The 20437-nt window shown below is 41.2% G+C and overlaps 1 protein-coding gene across 8 annotated transcripts in view; it reads right to left on the minus strand.

The window, feature by feature from the left end:
* The window catches only part of TMEM241 (transmembrane protein 241), a 107539-nt gene that overhangs the window by 19938 nt on the left and 67164 nt on the right, over nucleotides 1-20437 (minus strand). For 2 of the 8 annotated variants that reach the window (XM_082641300.1, XM_082641295.1), the window contains one exon: nucleotides 15139-15493. The exons of the other annotated variants lie outside the window; for them this stretch is intronic. In XM_082641300.1, the coding sequence (XP_082497426.1) occupies nucleotides 15335-15493 (159 nt within the window). In that variant the 3' untranslated portion in view covers nucleotides 15139-15334. Of the gene's footprint in view, nucleotides 1-15138; nucleotides 15494-20437 lie in introns of those variants that run through there. 8 annotated transcript variants of the gene reach the window in all.

A 20437-nucleotide genomic window follows, 5' to 3' on the forward strand; every position in this document is an offset into this window, starting at 1 on the left:
ATATCTTATAATAAGGTCCAGGTATCAGCATTAAAAAAAAAATTCCCTAGGAATTCTCATATGAAGGTAGGGTTGAATCCCTCATTAGCGATGTATTCTTTTTTTTAATTAATTAATTTATTTATTTTTGGCTGTGTTGGGTTTTCATTGCTGCATGCGGGCTTTCTCCAGTTGCTGCAAGCAGGGGCTACTCTTCGTGATGGTGTGCGGGCTTCTCATTGCAGTGGCTTCTCTCGTTGTGGAGCACAGGCTCTAGGTGTGCGGGCTTCAGTAGTTGTGGCTCGTGGGCTCTAGAGAGCAGGCTCAGTAGTGGCGCACGGGCTTAGTTGCTCTGTGGCATGTGGGATCTTCCCGGACCAGGGCTCGAACCCGTGTCCCCTGCATTGGCAGGCGGATTCTTAACCACTGCACCACCAGGGAAGTCCCTAGTGATGTGTTCTTAATTTCAGTAAAAGTATCCGCAAAACTGCCAAAATTCACAGAACCACTTTATAACATTGATGAATAAGCCAGAACCTGGTAAATAAGACATCATCATTACCATCATCATCACCATCTTCACCACAGGAATAATTTATTACACCATTTTACATTACCACCACAGTGTATGAGGGTTTCAATGTCTTCACATCCTTTTTCTTATTTGTCTTTTTTATTCTAGCCATCCTCGTGGGAATGAGGTGGTATCTCACTGTAGTTTTGATTTGCATGTCCCTAATGGCAAGTGATGCTAAACATCTTTTCATGGGCCTATTGGCCATTTATTTATCTACTTTGTAGTATTGTCTCTTCAGATTCTTTGCCCATTTTTAAACTGTGTTATCTTTTTACTATTGAGCTTTAAGAGTTCTTTATATGTTCTAGATACAACTCCCTTATCAGATATATGATTTGTCTGTGAGTTGTCTTTTCATTTTCTTGATGGTGTCCTTTGCAGCTCAAAAGTTTATAATTTTGATGAAGTCCAATTTATCTATTTTTTTCTTTTGTTGCTTGTGCTTTTGGTGTCAAAGCCACATTTTGAGTAGCAAGGAATTCTAAATCACTATTCCATCCAACACCTTAACTGATTCACTATACATGAATCATACCATTATATCACAGTTTCCTTTTTATAAAGCCATTCATTCATTCTACCTTCAAACATTTATATTCTACTTTAGAACATGATCTATCCAAATTAAGTACTACTTTACTTGATTAATAATGAGTTTCCAATGTGAATTTTAGAAGCCAATATCATGCTATGTGATGTGAATCCAAGACAACAGAAATCTGAGAATTAGGAGATGAAATAAGCATGTATATTTAATGAAAAAGTCTAGAAAACCTCAAGTAGTAATTCTCCAAACATATTCATAGTAATCTTGAAGAGGCTGGTGACTAGTTCTTTAAGGTAGGAATAGAGGAATGGAGTGTTGAGATTATCTAATCTATCCCCTAAATTTCAGCACTTTAAAGATGTCATTCCATTGTCTGTTGGTATTCATAGTTTCAGTTGAAATGTCAGTTACTTTTTAAATTTAAGGTAATGTCTTTTTCCTCTGGTTGACTTTTAAGATTTTCTCTATCTTTGGTTTTTAACATTTTAACTAGGATATGCCTAAGCATACTTATTTTTCTTTGTATTTTTAGTTTGGGGTTTGGTGAGGTTCTTGAAGCTGTGGGTTGATGTCTTTCAGCAGTGTTAGAAAATTCTCAGCCATTATTCCTTCATATATTGCTTCTCTCCTTACCTTCTAGAATTCCAAGTACATATATATTAGACATTTTGACAATCTCCCCCATGTCTCTTATACTTTGTTCTATTCTTTCCATTCTTTTTTCCTCTCTATGCATCACTAATCCTGTAACACTGTGTCCAGTCTACTCTTAGACCCATCCACTAAGTTATTAATTTCACACATATTTTTTTTCCATTCAATAACTCTTTGATTTTTTTTTTACAGATTCCAATTTTGCATTGAATTTCTCCCATAATTTAATTCATGTTTTCCACTATTTTCTTTAACATATTATTCATAGTCACTTTTAAGTTATCACTAGCTCCAACACCCAGATCATTTGTGGTTATGCTCTCATTATTTTTTCCACCTAATTATCAGTCATGTTTTCCTGCCTCTTAACATGTCTACAACTTCGTACGTTGAACACTGCATGTAAAAGAACCACAATCAGGGATTGAGTAAATCAGAGATGGGCTATAGCTCTAGTAAGGCTTAGTCCACCTCTACTTTATCTAGTTCTTCAGGTATTGCTCTTCCAGACTTGTGTGTAAGAGCCAGGTAGATCTCTGACTTCTCATTCCTGTAAGTTCTGCCTTTCAGAAATTTTTTTTTTTCTTTTGCATTACGCAGGCCTCTCACTGTTGTGGCCTCTCCCATTGCAGAGCACAGGCTCCGGACGCACAGGCTCAGCGGCCATGGCTCACGGGCCTAGCCACTCTGCGGCATGTGGGATCTTCCCGGACCGGGACACAAACCCGCGTCCCCTGCATCGGCAGGTGGACTCTCAACCACTGTGCCACCAGGGTAGCCCCTTTCAGAAATTTTGACCTTAGCTTTTTAGCTTCCCATCCCATGTAGATTCAAAATCTGGCAACAGTCTTTAGGGGAAGAGTCATTGTATATTTGCTTCAGGCTCCTCTTTTTAGCAAGATTTTGTCTCCTAAGTACCCCCAAGATTATGAGCTTTTGCTTTGCCTTTCTGGGCCAACCAGAAACCTCCAGAACTGCTCCAGAGTTCAGCAAACGTCTCCTGGGAATACTGGACTTGCCTTTGGGGCTCCTCTAGTTTCCAATCCATCAAGCCAGTTCCACATGACTGCCAAACGCTCTGCTAGTTTCTCTTTCCCACAGAATATTTCCTTTTCTTGGACAAAGTCAGATCCTTAGGCCACACCCAGAATCAGCAAATATCCTTCACCTCCTCCAACCCCATGAAGAAAATAGCCTGTGTCACTCAGTATACCTAGGAAGGTTCTTCCTTCTTGGGAAATGTTTTTAATTTAATTCTCATTGCTTTCACAGATCTCTGATTTCTTTAAACATATGATTTTTGCAGTTTACTTGCTTTTCCCCGGTTGTTTCAGCTGAATGTTGGCCTGTCACAATGTACAACAGTCTACTCTGCAGTAGAGGATTTCCGTTTACTATACAGATGAGAAAACTAAGACATAGAGAGATGGTAAGACACTGGTTTTCAAACCAGATTTGGCTGACCACTATTTCCCTAGAGCCACCTTGGATGTCATCATGGTGAGGCAAGGTGGGGAGGCTTTATTTGATTTGTTCTGAACATCTTCCTGATCAGTGACAATCTTATTAACTCATCATTACAATTTAAATTAGCTTTGTATTTTCATCATAGCCTAGGATCTTGTATATATCAGCCGAGGGCAACAGGACTTTCTTAAGGGCACAGTTTCTTTCTCTTCGGACACAGAGATTCAGATATGATGCAACTGGTGATGATTAATAAGGCAGACTGGAGGTGAGAGGAACATACAGTTTCCTTTCCTCATGATTCTCTCTGCCTGGGGGGAGGAAACTCTTCTGCTTTCCATCCTTTCAATCTCTTCTAAGTTCACTCTAATGGGAAGAATTATTCATCTGATTGTACACTTAATGAGGCTCATTACACTAGTTAGTGGGATTCCAGTGTTTTAAAGGCAAGAATCCAGACTCCACATGATTTATTTCTTCTCTTGAATCCATGCAATAAAATTTTCTTTACCCTGTCTTCACCTGTTGGGGGGTGGGAGTGGAGGATGGAGAGGAAGCCATGCCTCCTATAGGGAGCAGAAAGCCTTAAGTCTCTAAACCAAGGTTGAATTTTCCAACTCAACTTTGTTTCCCACTTGCCTACTATTCTTTGCCCATATGTTCTCTTAGTCCATATATCAAGAAGGGAGAAGTGGGTAGAAGAGTTCAAGTACCAGAACTCTGAACTCTTTAACACATGCTGTATGCTGAAAAGACCCGTGTGTCTTTTATGCCATCTGACACTGATCCCTTGGTTCCAGCTTCAGAAATCTGTGACCTTTGGACCTTTTATCTTGGACTTGCAATCTTCCTGGATCAGCAGTGCAGAAAGTGTTGGCTCTCCCTCAGAAAGGGTTGGGTGTCAGACTTTTCTCTTCAGTACTCACGTTTCTCAAGAGGCTATATTAAATCATGTCTGCTGAAGCAGTGCTCCCTGGTACCTTTTGGGGGGCTTCTTCCTTTCACCTATCTCTCTGGGCATTCCACTTCAGCTCATCCTAAAATACCTGATTTGGTTGGGTTTTTTGTTTTGTTCTTGTTCTTGTTTGTTTTATTTTCTATAATATACTACAATTTCTTTGAATAAAGGGGCTATAATTTGCCAAGTATTGCTCCTTTGCCAAGAAGTATAAAGAGCAAAATAATGTAGACATACTCAGAACATCCAATCGTCAAAGACAAATGGAGAATTCGAGACTACTCTAATTTTCCTTCAAATTCAATTCAGCCTGGTATAGTATTAATAGATTCTTCATTCCAGTATTTTTTCTCAACTTTTTCAGTCTCATTTTATTCAGTAAATGTACTCACTTATTGACAGACTTACTTTTAGAATGATGGATTTCTGCCAAAGTTATTTTTCAAACTTTGCCTTGTTGATTAAAAAGTTCTATCAGTCTCCCAGCTAAGCAGTACTCTGTGCTTCTGGAAAGGAGGAGCATGCAGCTAAGGTGTTTTTATATTCTACGTTATTTTGATCCTCTCAAAGAATAGATCTAATCTCTGCAGTCTATTTTTAGAAATGAAATGAATTTAAGCTCAAAGGAGCTTTAAATAAAAGCACCATAATTACACCTACTCCAAGGTCATGAGGATTTTTTCATCTCCATTTAACAACAACTTCAATTCATGTTATTGTTATACTTAGTAATAATGGAGGTGAAGGAATAGATTTGCCAAAAGATATACAACAAGACCTGCTTAAAGATAGGAAATGTGGTGCTCATTTGGTAAAAACCTTTTTGCTACTTCTAACCTGCCTTCTTCCTTAATCCCAACAATTCCTGATGAAATATCAGTTGGGAGAAGTGAGCCTATGATGTCGAGGGCTATACCCCAGCTCCAGGTCTAGTCACACCCAGTTTTACATGACCAGAGAGTGAGAACTCCTTAGAAATGTACAAAGCTTGCACAAGACTCACTCTACCAGCTCAGTTCCACTTGAGGGATTTACACAAACCATGAAGACTTTCTAGCTCTTGTTACACAACTCTTGGCACTCACTGCAAAACGTCAGTGGGTCACCTGTGCACTCTTTTGCTATGGACTGAATTGTATGCCCCTCCTCCACCCTAAATCCATATACTGAAGTCCTAACCTCCAATATTATGGTATTTGGAGATGGAGCCTTTGGAAGGTAATTAGGGTTAGATGAGGTCATAAGGGTCGGGGCCTCATGATGGGATTAGTGACCTTACAAGAAGAGGTCAGATAGCTTGTGCCCTCTCTCTGCCATGCAAAGACAGAGCTGAAGACAACCACCTACTACCCAAGAAGAGAGCTTCCTCCAGACACCAACCCTGCTGGCACCTTGATCTCGGACTTCCCAGCCTCCAGAACTGTGAGAAATAAACGTCTGTTGTTTAAGCCACCCAATCTATGACATTTTGTTATGGCAGCCTGAGCTAAGACATAATTCCTTGCTCTTTTGGAGAGTTTACAAAAGGAAAGCTAAAAAGACAACAAACTGTTTAGGAAGAAGCTTTCACTGAATTAGAAGTGAAAAAGGAAAAGGGCTTTGAGTTATTGCTGGAAGGACACTAAGGCCAAATTCCCTTCACTGAGCCCCTGGCTAGGAACTAGAGAGGCAAAAATGAAAGGCAAGAACCTGCCCCCAGCACCCCATTCTAGGTTAGCTACTTCCAGAGGTTACTAAGCCAATAATGTCAATACCATATGATAAGTGCTAAGACATGGGTATACTCAGTGTTGCAGGAACAAGCCCACATCAAGATGATGCCTGAGCTCATCTTGAAGGACAGATAAGAAGTACCAGGTGAGGAAGGGTGAAAAGGGCTTTCTACGTGGAAGGAACAGCAGGAACAAACTCACAGACGCTAAGCCACTGGGTATTAACGGAAAATGCAAAGTGTGAGTTGAGTGGAGGCCACCATTAAAGCTGAAGGAAACCTGAAGAGAAAGAAAAAACCAGTAGCTGGAAACTGCTTTTTCCTAGCAAGGTATTGAAAAAAATCCCATGGGAATCCTATTCCCTTAAAGACCGTAGGCAGCTGGGTCCAGGATGACTGGGCGTGTAGCATGTCTGGACTTGGACTTCAAAAGAACTCATCCCAATCTGTTCTTGTGCCGTGTCCGTGGGAGAGCAGCGGGCCAGCACTCTGAGAGTCCCCAGTGTCCCCTTGCTGTGTCACAAACTCACTGACTAATCTCAGGCTGGCCGTTCCCCTCTCTAGATTTCAGTTTCTCCCTCCCTAAGACAAAGGAATCATCTATAAAGTTATTTCTCAGGGACTGAAATTTTATTCTCTCGCTTACAACTTTCTTTTGAAAGGGATGGGGGAATTTTATTCATTCCTTGACTTGTTCCAGTGAGAATTTTCAAGAAGCTTAAAAAGACAATCTTTACAGACTTACAGCATCTGTAGGAAGTAGATAAGAGAGATGAAGATAGGGGGAAAACAAAGACAGGGAGGCAGAGATGAGGCTATGACCCCAAGTCCACGCCAGAGATGTCTACTGATGCAGTGGGGAGGGGACCACACGTAGCAGGGGAGGAAGCAGCTCAGGAGTTTGGCTGTAGCCACAGCTGTGAAGGTCCATGGTCAGCCACACAAGCGGTGTCCCTAAGATGCAGGCAAACGGACTGCTTGGGAGAAGCCATTTAATGTCAGTCTGTCTCCGAAGTTTAAACTGAAAACATAGTTACAGACATTCAAATACATGTTTCAAAAAAGCATAGAGCAGTTAATTTAGGAAGCCTGTCAAATGCCACAGTGAAGCCCAGTGTAGTGACCCAGAGGGAAGAAAATGTCTTGTCTTGTTCCCATGCCATTTACAAGGTACACCCGTGTACAATTTAGGAAGCTGAGAATAGAGAAATCTGCACCACGGTCCTCGCCTGGGTTCCATTACAGAAAGCAGAAAGTCTGAGTGCAGGGAGCTGGCGGTGCAGCCAGGAGCCCCGCCCGCCTCCATCAAGGAGACAGCTTAGCAGAGGCTGCTTTTCTCTGAAGAAACGGTAAAGCCTGTGGAGCAGAAGCAGACCAATAAATACTTCTGCAACGCTACCGGGAAGCCTGAGCTCACTTTCTTTACATTGGCACTGAGCTGAATATTGATTAGAAACCCTCTCCAACCATGACATTTAAGAGAACTGGTGGCCGGTGCCCAGAAGAGTGAGGCACCACTCTGTGGGTTCTTCTCTTTCCCCAGTAAGTGAAACCGCAGACCATCTGCAGTGCAAAGACAGGGTCAAAGCCAGAGGTGGGAGGGTCTGCTGGACCCAACACCTGGGCTTCCCAGGGACCAGCAGGAGAGGAGGCTCAGCTGTGCTTTCTGAGGATGGCACCACTGCAGCACCCACATCAGATTTTTAAAAACTGAATCATAACATAAATAAAGTAAAATGCACGACGAGCTTGAATTTTAAGTGTAGGGCTTGTTGAATGTTTACACCTTTAAACACCCATGTAACCACCACCAGACAGAGAAGGAACCTAGGTTCCTTCCCAATCAATAAATCTGAATCACCTATGTGGCTGTAGGCTCTTTTTTTACTGCAGTCTACTATTCTATTGTATGGAGAGATCAAACTTTATTTCTCCTTGATTGATGTATGGTCTATTTCCTCAGTTTGGGGCTGTCATGAGTAAAACTACTGTGGATATTCCTATTATGGATTTAAAAAAAATAACAGTCTTACTGAAATAGAGTGCACATACTATAAAGTTCACCCTCTTAAAGTGTACAATTCAATAGCTTTTTTAGTATATTCACAGTCATGCAACCATCACCTCTAATTCCATACCACTGAACATGTCTTGTGGGCATACGTCTTCATTTTTCAATTGAGTGTACACCAGGAGTGGGGTTGCTCAGTCATAACAAACCTTATTTAGCTTTAGTGTTTTCTAAACCAGAAATGTTATGCCACATCCTCACCCACACTTGGTATTGTCAGTCTCTTTAATTTTAGCTGGCCTGGGTTGGGGCGGGTGGTGTATGTGTGGTTCCACATCAGATTTAAAACCACTTCTGTCTCAAATCTCCATTCTCTTACAACCAACCTGGCACAGACTGTGAGCTGCATTCCCCTACTGAAGACTCATCCAACAATCTTTAGGATTGATGCTTCTTCTTTTCCTTTTTCTTTCTTTTTTTAAATAAACACCTGTGACTTCCAAAATATTCCATCAAATGATAAATTAGGTGCCCTGAGTTACTTGAAAAATTGAAAAAAGAACTTTAAAACCCACGGTGCCACTTGAATCCAGTAATTTTAAATTCCTCTTGACACTAGAATGACAAAATGGAGCAAAGCAGAAGCAAAGGTTCTCTAACTACAGGTCAGCAGTTCTCAAATTGTAGCCAAATCCCAAATACAGAAAGCGCTTCAAACGTTTCTCCATCTGCAAGGGAAAAGCTCATTCCTTTCAATTAACATGAACAAACATTAACTGCTCAACATACATTATTTCATAGAATCCCTGCAATATTTCTGTAAAGTTATACAGTTACTCCCATTTTACACATGATAAAACGGATACATACAGAGGCGAAGGAATCTTTTTAAAGTTACACTGCTGGAGAGTGGGATTCTTATCCAGCTCTCTCTGTCTCCAAAATGCGGGGCTATTCGTCACTACTCTCTGCTGTCTCAGCTTCTTAGCCTGGAATATGACAGGTCACTCTATAAATCTCTGCTGAATAAACTTGCTGAATATACATTTTCTCATAAAGTAACTTGAAAAAAATTTTTTCAGGGAAAAGAAAACCCTCATAAGAAGCATGAGGGGCTTCCCTGGTGGCGCAGTGGTTGAGAGTCCGCCTGCCGATGCAGGGGACACGGGTTTGTGCCCCTGGTCCAGGAGGATCCCACATGCCACGGAGCGGCTGGGCCCGTGAGCCATGGCCGCTGAGCCTGCACGTCTGGAGTCTGTGCTCCGCAACGGGAGAGGCCACAACAGTGAGAGGCCTGCGTACCGCCAAAAAAAAAAAAAAGAAGCATGAGTACTGAAACGGAGTCATGCATTGTGTAATTCTTAGAGTGAACAGTCAACCACCCAAGGATAACATGAAAATAAGAGTAACTCTGACTGGCTTCACAAAAGATAACGGCAGGACTTGATTGGATCCAAGTGGTTCACACAGCGTAGCTCAACCTAGATGTCAGAGCAGGGATATTTCAGTGGAAAAAGCACCAGTTCACTGGGCTCAGAACTGGGCTGGTTTTTCCCTTCAAGCGAGAGTGAGAGATGTCCTCACCACCTCAGGCCCTGCATTCCCACCTTAGAAATCCTACCCTAAGCAGTGTCAGCACCGCTATTCCAAATTGCCAAGTGTTTGCTGCCATTTGGCCACACCATTCAGAGCTTTTTACTTCTCTCCATGCACCCTTAAAACGTTAGGATTTGGGGGACTTCCCTGGTGGCTCAGTGGTTAGGAATCCGCCTGCCAATGCAGGGGGCACGGGTTCGATGTCTGGTCCGGGAAGATCCCACATTCCACGGAGCAACTAAGCCTGTGTGCCACAACTACGAAGCCTGTGCTCTAGAGCCCGCGAGCCACAACTACTGCAGCCCACGTGCCTAGAGCCCGTGCTCCGCAGCAAGAGAAGCCACCGCAATGAGAAGCCCGCGCCCTGCAACAAAGAGTAGTCCCCGCTCGCCGCAGCTAGAGAAAGCCCGCACGCAGCAACGAAGATCCAACGCAGCCAAAAAATTTAATTAATTAATTAATTTTAAAAGTTAGGATTTGGGAGCTCAACACTTTGGGAGAGAGGGTTTTGGCAATTACTCGATTTCCCCTTTTGCTGGAGTACACTTTATATGTTTCGTCCTTCACAGATAGCTAGAACATTCGAGAAATTAGAAAAGGAGTTGTTCACTCCAAATAACTGAAGGAGAGGTGTCTCTTTGTATCCCCCAGGGCACCCCCAGAAGTCACATGACAAGAAGACAGATGTGGAAATGTAGACAGAGAGAGCCTGTTCTCCTCATAATCTACCCCCCAAAACCACCCAGATATGCAGAGAAACAATCAAATAAAATTACAAACACAATCTAACACTAGTTTACATGGTATCAGGCAATTCAGTATTGACTGAAAAAAACCTTTCCTGCCACATATTTGACTAACAGACTGGCTATTTTGGAGTCACATAAACAAGCACACCTGCTTGTACTTAACTGCCTGGCCTTACAGTTAGATGCAGTCTACTTATAGAAAAACAAAAACATCAGAAATCTTAACCTAAAGAACCACTGGGTCAGTTCAAAGTGACGATGAAGAGTCAGGAGGGGAAAAGCAAGTTTGGACTACTTTTTGTAAGGGAGGACATTTTAAACAGGAAAAAAAATGAGCAAATGATTATCATAAGCAAATTCCACTCTGGGGGATAAAACAGGAGAACAAGTGTGGGGCGGGATCCGATGGGGTACTTGGGGGCCCCGGGGGGCCAGGCCACCAAGATGTCTCTAAGGCACAGCGGGAGAGAAGAGCTATTTTCACAAAATGGCACCAAGTAAATATCTACTAAGTCTTTCACATCCACATGTCATTCCTTTCTATTATGTGTCAAAACTTAGCTGTCCCATAATGAAACTATGTTTCTTCAGATTTCCCAAAAACTGCTTCATTTTATTAGCTCTGATTACGCCTGCTCATTCTCTAAGGACACGGGCAGTTGGTGCTGCCTGAAGCTTGCCCTCTGGTTTGGGCACATACAGGCCATGAAATGCTCCTTGCTAATTACCCCATGTCCGGCCATACCTTGGGGGACTTAGTTCTAGTGATTGAGATAGAAGATCTTCATAACGAAAGGTGAACTCAAACTGGATTAATGGCACAATTAAGGGAAGGAATATGTACATTGCAAGAGCATCACTGGGGGCAGTGGAAGGTACTTCCATAGATACATGTGGGATTGCACCTCTGTTTCTGACATGAGTGCACAAACCTGCCAAGATGTGTAAAATAAGATCAGTGTGTTTAAGCATTCACTTGGCACTCATTTATTCGATGCTATCCTACAGTGAACCAAGGACACATTGATTCATCCCCCCAACAGAGGCTTTGTAAACTTTCCCAATGAACTGGCCTTTGTGTTGCAAAAAATCACTTTAATTTAGGTGTTATTAATTGTCTTGGACACTGACAGCACTCTTATAAACCTTGCAGTCAGAATATTTACAGAAATTCCAGGCATTTCCTTTAAAGCGAATTCATTCAGGTCAAAAGTTGAGAAATCCAGAATCGTTATCATATTTTTGTAGTACAGAACATTGGGATGATCAATGGTGCTAAAAATAGCCCAGAAAAAATTAGGAGTTCATAATCGGAAACAAGAAAAACAACAACCTTCTCCAAAATAGCAAAATGTCCATTAACATCACTCACTTCCTTAGGAATTATTTTGACAATAGGAAATGGAATTTAATTTTTTTTCCCTTTAATCCAAAACTGTATTTCCCCTCCCATGTGTCCTCTGGGAAAACCTTGCTTATAAACGAATCATTCCCAGATAACCAGCTTCTTGCTGACTGTTTCCATACAGCTCAACAAACACAGAGAAGCTCCTGAACTTGCTATTTCACGTTCCTGTTGCTTCAGTGGTGATGTCATGGAAAGACACAGACATGTTATTATTGCCCAGCTAGAGACCGTAAAGGAAAGTTATGCTGTGGCCTCTAGGTTTCCATTTTCCAATGAAAATTATTTTCATTGCCCTAGCCGCTTAGACTGTGAAAAAGAAAAATGATTTAATTAGGAAAACAGTCATAACTCAATTTTGTAAGCGCATTCTTTCAACATAAAAATTACATGACAGCACAGCTTCATTGGGTTTCATCATTTATTTTCATCGGACCATTCTAGAACACATCAAGGTGCTGAATAACAGCTCGAGGAAGTAAATTAAAAAAATATGAAGCTGCTCCCCAGAAAGGAAAGCTCCTCCCCAGAAAGGAGTGTGGAATCTTAAGAAGCTGAGAAAATGGGAAGAAATGCAAATAGCGAACTGAGAGGAGTGGCCTTCTCTTTTGTGATTGCCTTTTACCATCCAGGAAGGGAGGAAAGACAGCAACAGGCTCTGCACACCCAACAGATGGTGATGAAGATGATGAAGATGATGATGATAAAGAAAAAGAAGTAACTGTGCTTGTTTCAGCAGCACACATACTAAAACCAGAATGATACAGAGAAGGATGACATGCAAATTCATGAAGCATTCCATATTTTTTTGTAACTATGGGAGCTGAGAGATGTTAACTAAATATATTGTGGTAATCATTTTGTAATATATACAAATATCAAATCATTATGTTGTGTACCTTAAACTAACACAATGTTATATGGCAATTAAATTTCTATAAAACTGTTTTTTTTAAAAAAAGGAGAAGAGTAGTAACGGAGCAGGAAGTAGAAGGCAGAGGAGAACTAACACTGTTGAGCATAGACTAGACCCAGTGAAAACGAAACATGATGGGGGTCATTAACTATACTTCCAGGACTTGTCTATAGTCTGTCCTTGAGTGTGTATGTGTGTTTGTGTGTGTGTGTGTGTGTGTGTGTCTACGCGCACGCACGCGTGTTTGCATGCACCAGAAATTGAATCTAAGTCAGATTCCAGAACCTGGAAGATTTGTTTACTTGTCACCTCCTCAGAAATTCAAGGTGTGATTTCACGTTAAGCTCTGGAACTTCCCTACAAATATATCTAAAAAAAATTCAGTGGAGAAAAAAATTATGTTATTTAGAAGTCATAAAATCTGTGTGATTCCAATATAAAAGACACTAAACTTCTTTTCTTTCTTTTTTTTAAATTCCACCAGAAACAGCAAGCATTTCACCCATGGTCTTGGGAGACATTTGAAAATTCTGAACATCAAACCCTGAGAGCATCTGTTGAGGACACTTTTACAAGTTCATCCTATATTTAAAACAGGTTGAATTTTACCTAGTAAAACTCACATAGCCAAGCCTCCTTCTTAATTCAATATCTTGGCAATAGGTCAAGAGAAATATCAACATGTCACTGGAAAAAGAAAGATGTCAGGCCATGCTCCCAAGACCTGGCCAAACAGCCTGAGAGAGAGGCGGTCAAAACTCAAGAGAAATTCCTACCCACTTAAGAGTTCTTCATAAGGATGAATCAAACGGAGGCTAAAACTTACCAGTATAGTCTTCTCAACTCTTTTAAGAGAAACTCCTAAGTGGGAAACACAGTTCAGGACTTCGGTCCCTTTACTACACAAGGATGTGTTGTTATGGGGACAGCTTTGCAGGCTCCCTGGCAACCCTGGTGTATAATTAAGGCCAGTGATCACAGAACAGCCAGAGGTGGTCTCCATGGAGACCAACAAACACACATTTCCACAGGCACAGCAACTGTTCTGAATCAATGACTCTTTATATAGGTTTAAAAACATTGTGAATGGTACATCAATTGCTTCCTTTGTTAGGCAATGCCTGATTAAAAACACGGTGAGAGAGCTGGTTCTCTTGCACCCTAAATTCTGAGCAGTGCCTAGATAGGCAGTTCCCAACTCAATTCATAACCTAGAACTAGCGAATACAAATGGAAAATCCAGACTCAGGAATCACTGGTTAATCTGGAGGAAGAATTAAACTAGTGGTCGACAGAGCCAAGGAGGGCCTGCCAGCTGCCGGCACTCACTATTCCAGGGCTGTCTAAATATTATTGAACCCTCTAGCAAGGTAGACATTATTATTATACTTGTTTACAGATGAGAAAATGAAGCACACACCTAGAAAGTGTGGCCGAGCTGGGACTCAGAGCTAGGTCAAAATTAAGTCTTGGTCGGGATTTAAGTAACTTTACATAATGCTCTGTGTTTGCATAGCACTTTGTGGTCTCTCTTCTTATACATTCTGCCTTTTTCTTGAAACGTTGAGGAGTCAGGTTCTAGAATTTTCTCAGTTTGCAATATTTCACCCCTTGTTCCTTGCCTCCCTGCACCACTTCTGCACCCACCACACGCTCCAAGTTCAAAGACTCACGTGGGACCCCATGTCAGGAGGCTGCACCAGGCTTCCCTGGTGGCGCAGTGGTTAAGAACCCGCCTGCCAGTGCAGGGGACACGGGTTCAAGCCCTGGTCCAGGAAGATTCCACGTGCCACGGAGCAACTAAGCCAGTGCACCGCAACTACTGAGCCTGCGCTCTAGAGCCCACGAGCCACAACTATTGAAGCCCACACGCCACAACTACTGAAGCCCACGCACCTAGAGCCTGTGCTCTGCAGCAAGAGAGTCCACTGCAATGAGAAGCCCACACACGGCAATGAAGAGTAGCCCCCGCTGGCCACAACTAGAGAAAAGCCCGCACACAGCAACAAAGACCCCACGCAGCCAAAAATAAAGAAATTAATTAATTAATTTTAAAAAGAGCTAAACCTATAAAACATATAGAATAAATCATAAAGGAAAATCTTACTGACCTTAGATTTGGCAAAGATTTCTCAAATACAACCCCAAAAAAGAAGGCTGCCCCATCTTCCACCTGGACTGCATGAGCAGCACTCTAGCCTAAGCAGCAATGGGAAGGGAAACCCCATTCCCTAAGCTTGAATTGTGACTGTCCAAACTCTAAAGAACAGGGACAAACATTCCAATTAACCACATATGGCATTTATACATAATCTTCCCTGAGAGAAGGAATTTGGTAATAGAGATGGAAGAAGGTCGTATTGCTGAGTGGTTTCCTACTTTACTCTGATCGGTTCTATTAAAGACTTTTTAAATCTGGCACATGTTTCATTAAGTAGGCACTGACAGCTAATGATATGGTTCCCAGCAGATCATCATTATATATAATCCTACAATTGAATGTAAATGCCATCAGCATTCAGTCCCAAGTATCAGATACAGTCAGCACTGTCAGAGCTCAATTGAATCACATTTTTGAACTATCTTTAGATCATCTAGTCCAGACCCCTTGCTTTATGGATGAAAAAGCTGAGGACTAGAGGGGTTCGGAACAGAGTGATCAAAGCCGAAGAGTCCTTCCTTCCCTGAAACCCCTGAAATCCGAGTTCCCTGCCACGTGACTCAAGGAACAGCCTCCCTCCGACCTTTGCCCTTCTGCCAAGGCTCAGGATAAAGGCTTTTCATTTTCTCTAAAGTTAACCGCCCCCACTCTTTCCATTTCCCTTTGAAACTCATTCTCCCAGTTTCCCCTCACTCTCTGGCATCGTGAAGTCTCTGTACACAGGTGTCTTCCAGTCTCAAGCACGCCCAAGTCCTTCTTTTCCTAGAACAGAAGTTGTCTTTGTTAGATCTACCCACCGCCAATCACAATCTTCTATCCACTTTTTATGTATTCTTGAGTATTTATGATCCGGCTTTTGCCCCACTCCGACCCCTGCCCTTTGCCTAAAACTGTTTCCTCAAAGGTCAGCAAAGTCCTTGCTCTAGTCTTTTCTCAGTCGGATCTCTTTGACCTCTTGGTGGCATTTTGCTTTAAAAAAACTCCTTAAAATTCTCCCTTAGACTTCCCCGCTCTGAACTCTCCTGATCCCCCTTCTACCTTCCGGCTATTACTTCTCTCTCCTGCTCATTATTGGTCCCTGGCATCTAAGTATCGCCCAAGCTAAGTTGTAAGCCTCTTCTCTGTTCTCCCCAAATTCTTTCACTCTCTCAGTGAACTCATCAATTTATACATTTTCTTGATTTCAGCTCCATCTTTCTACAGGCGAAGCCCAAATGGACATGCAGAGCTCCAAGCCCTTGCCTACCTTTGACCCCATGTTTCCAACAAAAAAGAGCTCCATGTAGATGTTTTATCACCATACACATTTGTCTAAAATGTATATCACCAGCTTTCCTCCCCAAAGATGTTCTTTCACAATCACCCCCATTTCTGTCTGTAATGCCATGGATTTCCCACGTCTCTAGCTACAAACCTTGGAGCCATGTGTGACCTTCCATACCCATCATTCCTATGTCCAAACTATCCCCCCACCTGTTCTAAAATGATTTGTCTTTGTTATCTAATTCTTTTATCACATCACAGAACAATTATATGGTAAGTTGTGTACTTAAAATGTATTTTCCTTCTAATTGTAAGTCAGGTTTGACCTTTCACCTTTCTTCTTGCCATCACTACCTTGATTCACCTCCCTTCTGAATGGTTGGAAGTCATTTCCAATCTGTCTTAAGCACTGCCGCTATATTAACCTGCTTAAAACATTACCCTTGGTCAGTCTCATTCTGAGGTTCACAGTGGTCTCTGTGGCATGGCTTTTAGGGATACCTATAATCTAACTCTTCTATGCCCAGTTTTTCCCTTCCCCTCTACATTCTCCTCCCCCTCTAGCTAAATTTATTTCCTCCTGGTTCCCCACCTGCACATCCTTCTGCTTAACCTCTCTGCCTGTGAGTTTTTCACAGAATCCAAATTCTCCTCTGGGCCAACGGAACATCTTTTTGAGTCACTTTCTGAATATACTGGCACCCAGCAGAGTCGCAATGACGTGGGGGAAAGGCTGTATGGCTAAGTACAATTATGTTGTACTCCAAATGTCAGCACTTTTTTTTTTTTTTTTTTGCGGTACGCGGGCCTCTCACTGTTGTGGCCTCTCCCGTTGCGGAGCACAGGCTCCGGACGCGCAGGCTCAGCGGCCATGGCTCACGGGCCCAACCGCTCCGCAACATGTGAGATCCTCCCAGGCTGGGGCACGAACCCGCGTCCCCTGCATCGGCAGGCAGACTCTCAACCACTGCGCCACCAGGGAAGCCCCAAATGTCAGCACATTTTGATGTATAAGTGGTCCATTATGATTTGCAAATATTTTCTCCTAGACTGTGGCTTATCTTTTCATTTTCTTAATGGTGTCTTTTGAATTACAAAATATTTTAACTTAAATGCAGTCTAATTTATCAATTATTTTATGGCTCATGCTTTTGGTGTCATATCTAAGAACTCTTTGCTTAAACCAAGGTCATTAAGATTTTTTCCTGTGTTTTCTTCTAAGAGTATTCCAGTTTTAGCTCTAACATTTAGGTCTATGATCCATCTTGAATTAACAATGCAAGGCAAGGGTCTAAGTACTATTTTTTCCCAGCATACGGACTGTTACAGCCTAATTTGCTGAAGAGAAAACCCCTTCTCCATTGAACTGCCTAGGCACCTTTATCAAAAATCAATAGACTGGGGCCTCCCTGGTGGCGCAGTGGTTGAGAGTCCGCCTGCCGATGCAGGGGATACGGGTTCGTGCCCCGGTCTGGGAGGATCCCATATGCCGCGGAGCGGCTGGGCCCGTGAGCCATGGCCGCTGAGCCTGCGCATCCGGAGCCTGTGCTCCGCAACGGGAGAGGCCACAACAGTGAGAGGCCCGCGTACGGAAAAAAAAAAAAAAAAAAAAAAAATCAATAGACCTTGGGACTTCCTTGGTGGCACAGTGGTTAAGACTCTGTGCTCCCAATGCAGGGGCCCGGGTTTGGTCGCTGGTCAGGGAACTAGATCCCACATGCATGCCGCAACTAAGAGTTTGCATGCCACAACTAAGGAGCTGGTGAGCCGCAACTAAGACACTGTGCAACCAAATAAATAAATAAAATAAAATAAAATAAAATCTTTAAAAAAATACATTGACACCCTTTAAAAAGAAAAAAAAGAAAAGAAGATCAATAGACCTTAATGTCTACCCTTATGCCAATACCAAAATGTCTTGATTATTCTAGCTTTATAGTGAGTTCCAAATTATGTAGCTCAAGTCCTCCAACTTTGTTTTTGTTTTTCTTTTGTTTTGGCTATTGCATTTCCAAATAAATTTTAGGATCAGTTTGTGAATTTGTACAACTTAGGAAGAATTTCCATCTTAACAATATTGAGTCTCTCCATTTATTGAGATCTTCTTTAATTTCTCTCAGAAAGGTTTCGTAGTTTTCAGTGTATAAATCTTACACCTTTGTTAAGTTCCTAAGTATTTTTTTCTTTTTGATGCTATTGTGAATGGAATTGTTTCCTTAATTTCATTTTTTTGAACATGACTGTTCATTATTAATACATAAAACTACAATTGATCTTGCACCCTGAGACCCTGAGAAATCACTTATTAGTTCAATTAGGGTTTTTATAGATTCCTTAGGATTTTCTATGTATAGGATAATGTCATTTGTGAGTATAGACATTTTTTTTTCTTTATTTCACTGCCCGAAACCTCCAGGATAACGTTGAATCGAAGTGGTGAGAGTGAAATTGTTGTGTTGCTCCCAATATTAGGGGGAAAGTATTCAGTTTCACCATTAAGTATAATGTTAGCTATAGGTTTTTCATAGATGCCTTTTATTAAACTGAGGAGGTTCTCTTCTGTTACTAGTTTGTTGAAAGTTTTTATCATGGATGGATGTTGGATTTTGTCAAATGATTTTTCTGCACCTATTGACATGATCATGTATTTCTGTTCTTTATTTTATTAATATAACATTAATTTTCACATGTTAAACCAACTTTGCATTCCTGTGATAAATCTCATTTGATCATTGTGTATAATCCTTCCTGTAGGTTGCCAAATTTGGTTTGCTAATGTTTTGTTAAAGATCTATGTTCATGAGGGATATTGGTCTGTAGTTTTCTTACAGTTTTTTGTCTGGCTTTAGTATCAGGGTAATTCACCTTACAGAATAAATTGGAAGTTATTCCCTCTTCCTCTATTTTCTACAATAATTTGTAAAGAAAATATATTTCTTCTCTAAATATATGATAGAACTCATCAGTAATGCCAACTGGGCCTGGGCTTTTCTTTGTAGAAAGATTTTAAAATTACTACTTACATTTATTTACTTGTTATGAGCGTATTCAGATTTTCCATTTATTCTTGAGTCAAGTTTCCTATTTTGTGCCTTTGGGGAATTTGTCCATTTCATCTAAATCATCTATTTGCTGGCATAAAACTATACAATACTTTTAGTTTCTATAGGATAAGTGGTGATGTCCCTTCTTTCATTTCTAATTTTGATTATTTGTATCTTCTTATTTTCTTCATCAGTCTAGCTAGAGGTTTGCCAATTTTGTTGATTTTTCAAAGAACAAACATTGATTTTCTCTATTGCCCTTCTGTTTTCTATTTCATTACTTTCCACCTTGAACTTTATCATATCCTTCCTGCTGCTCATTTTGGGTTTATTTTGTTCCTATTTTTCTTGTTTCTTAAGGTGCAAGCTTAGGTTATTGATTTGAGACCTTTTTTCTTTTCTACTGCCTTCTGGCCTCTGTTGTATTTGATGAGAAGTCATCTGCTGATTGTCATTTTGCTTTTTCTTCTAACCTTTCTTCTTCTGGAATTCTTATTATACATTTGTTGATATTCTTGATGTCGTCCCACAGGTCTCTGAGCCTCTGTTCATATTTCTTCAATTTTTAAAAAGTCTTTGTTCTTTAGACTGAATAATTTCTTTTGTTCCACCTTCCAGTTCACTTATTCTTTCTTCTGCCCGCTCAAATATGTTGCTGGGTACCTCTAGAGAATTTTTCATTTTATTTCAGTTACTTTTCAACTCCAGAATTTCCATTTGGTTCTTTTTTTAAAAATCATTTCTACCTCTTTGAGACTCTGTATTCATTGAGTCTTTCCTTTAATTCTTTAAACATGGTTTCCTTTAGCTGTCTGAACATATTTAAATAGCTGCTTTGCAGTCTTTTTCTGCTAAATTCTACCTCTGAGGATAGACATTCAGGCACAATTCCTATTGACTGCTTTTTTCCTGTGCATGGATTATGCTTTCTTGTTTCTCTGAATGCCCTAATTTCCACTGAGTACTGGACATTTTAGATAGTATAGCAACTCTGGATTCTGACTTTTTCCCAGAGCATTTTCGTTGGCATTGTTGTTTTGCTTGTTTAGTAATTTGCCTGGACTAAGTCTGTGAAACCTGTCTCCCATATAAGGTACCATTGCTGCGGTCTTCACTCAATGTTTTTTTCTTGCTTTTATTTTTAAGCCGGCCTTCCTAGGGATCATCCCCAGTCTGCATAGCTTAGTGTTCTGGCAAAGACTAGTCAAGAGGTTTTGCTCAAACACCTTAAGCCAGAAAGCTTTCTCTCTGCTTCTGACTCTGTATGTGGGCTGGGGAGCACATTCAAACTTTAGGCTGTTTTCATGTCTGCCCCGGCTTTTCTTTCTGCTGGTCTCTCATGTGTCCTCTGTGTGTGCACACAGGCTCTGTTGACCAGGGACGTGTATGTGTCTTGGGC

The sequence above is a fragment of the Mesoplodon mirus genome (genome assembly GCF_964341445.2).
Source record: "Mesoplodon mirus genome assembly, chromosome: 13".
NCBI lineage: Eukaryota > Metazoa > Chordata > Mammalia > Artiodactyla > Ziphiidae > Mesoplodon > Mesoplodon mirus.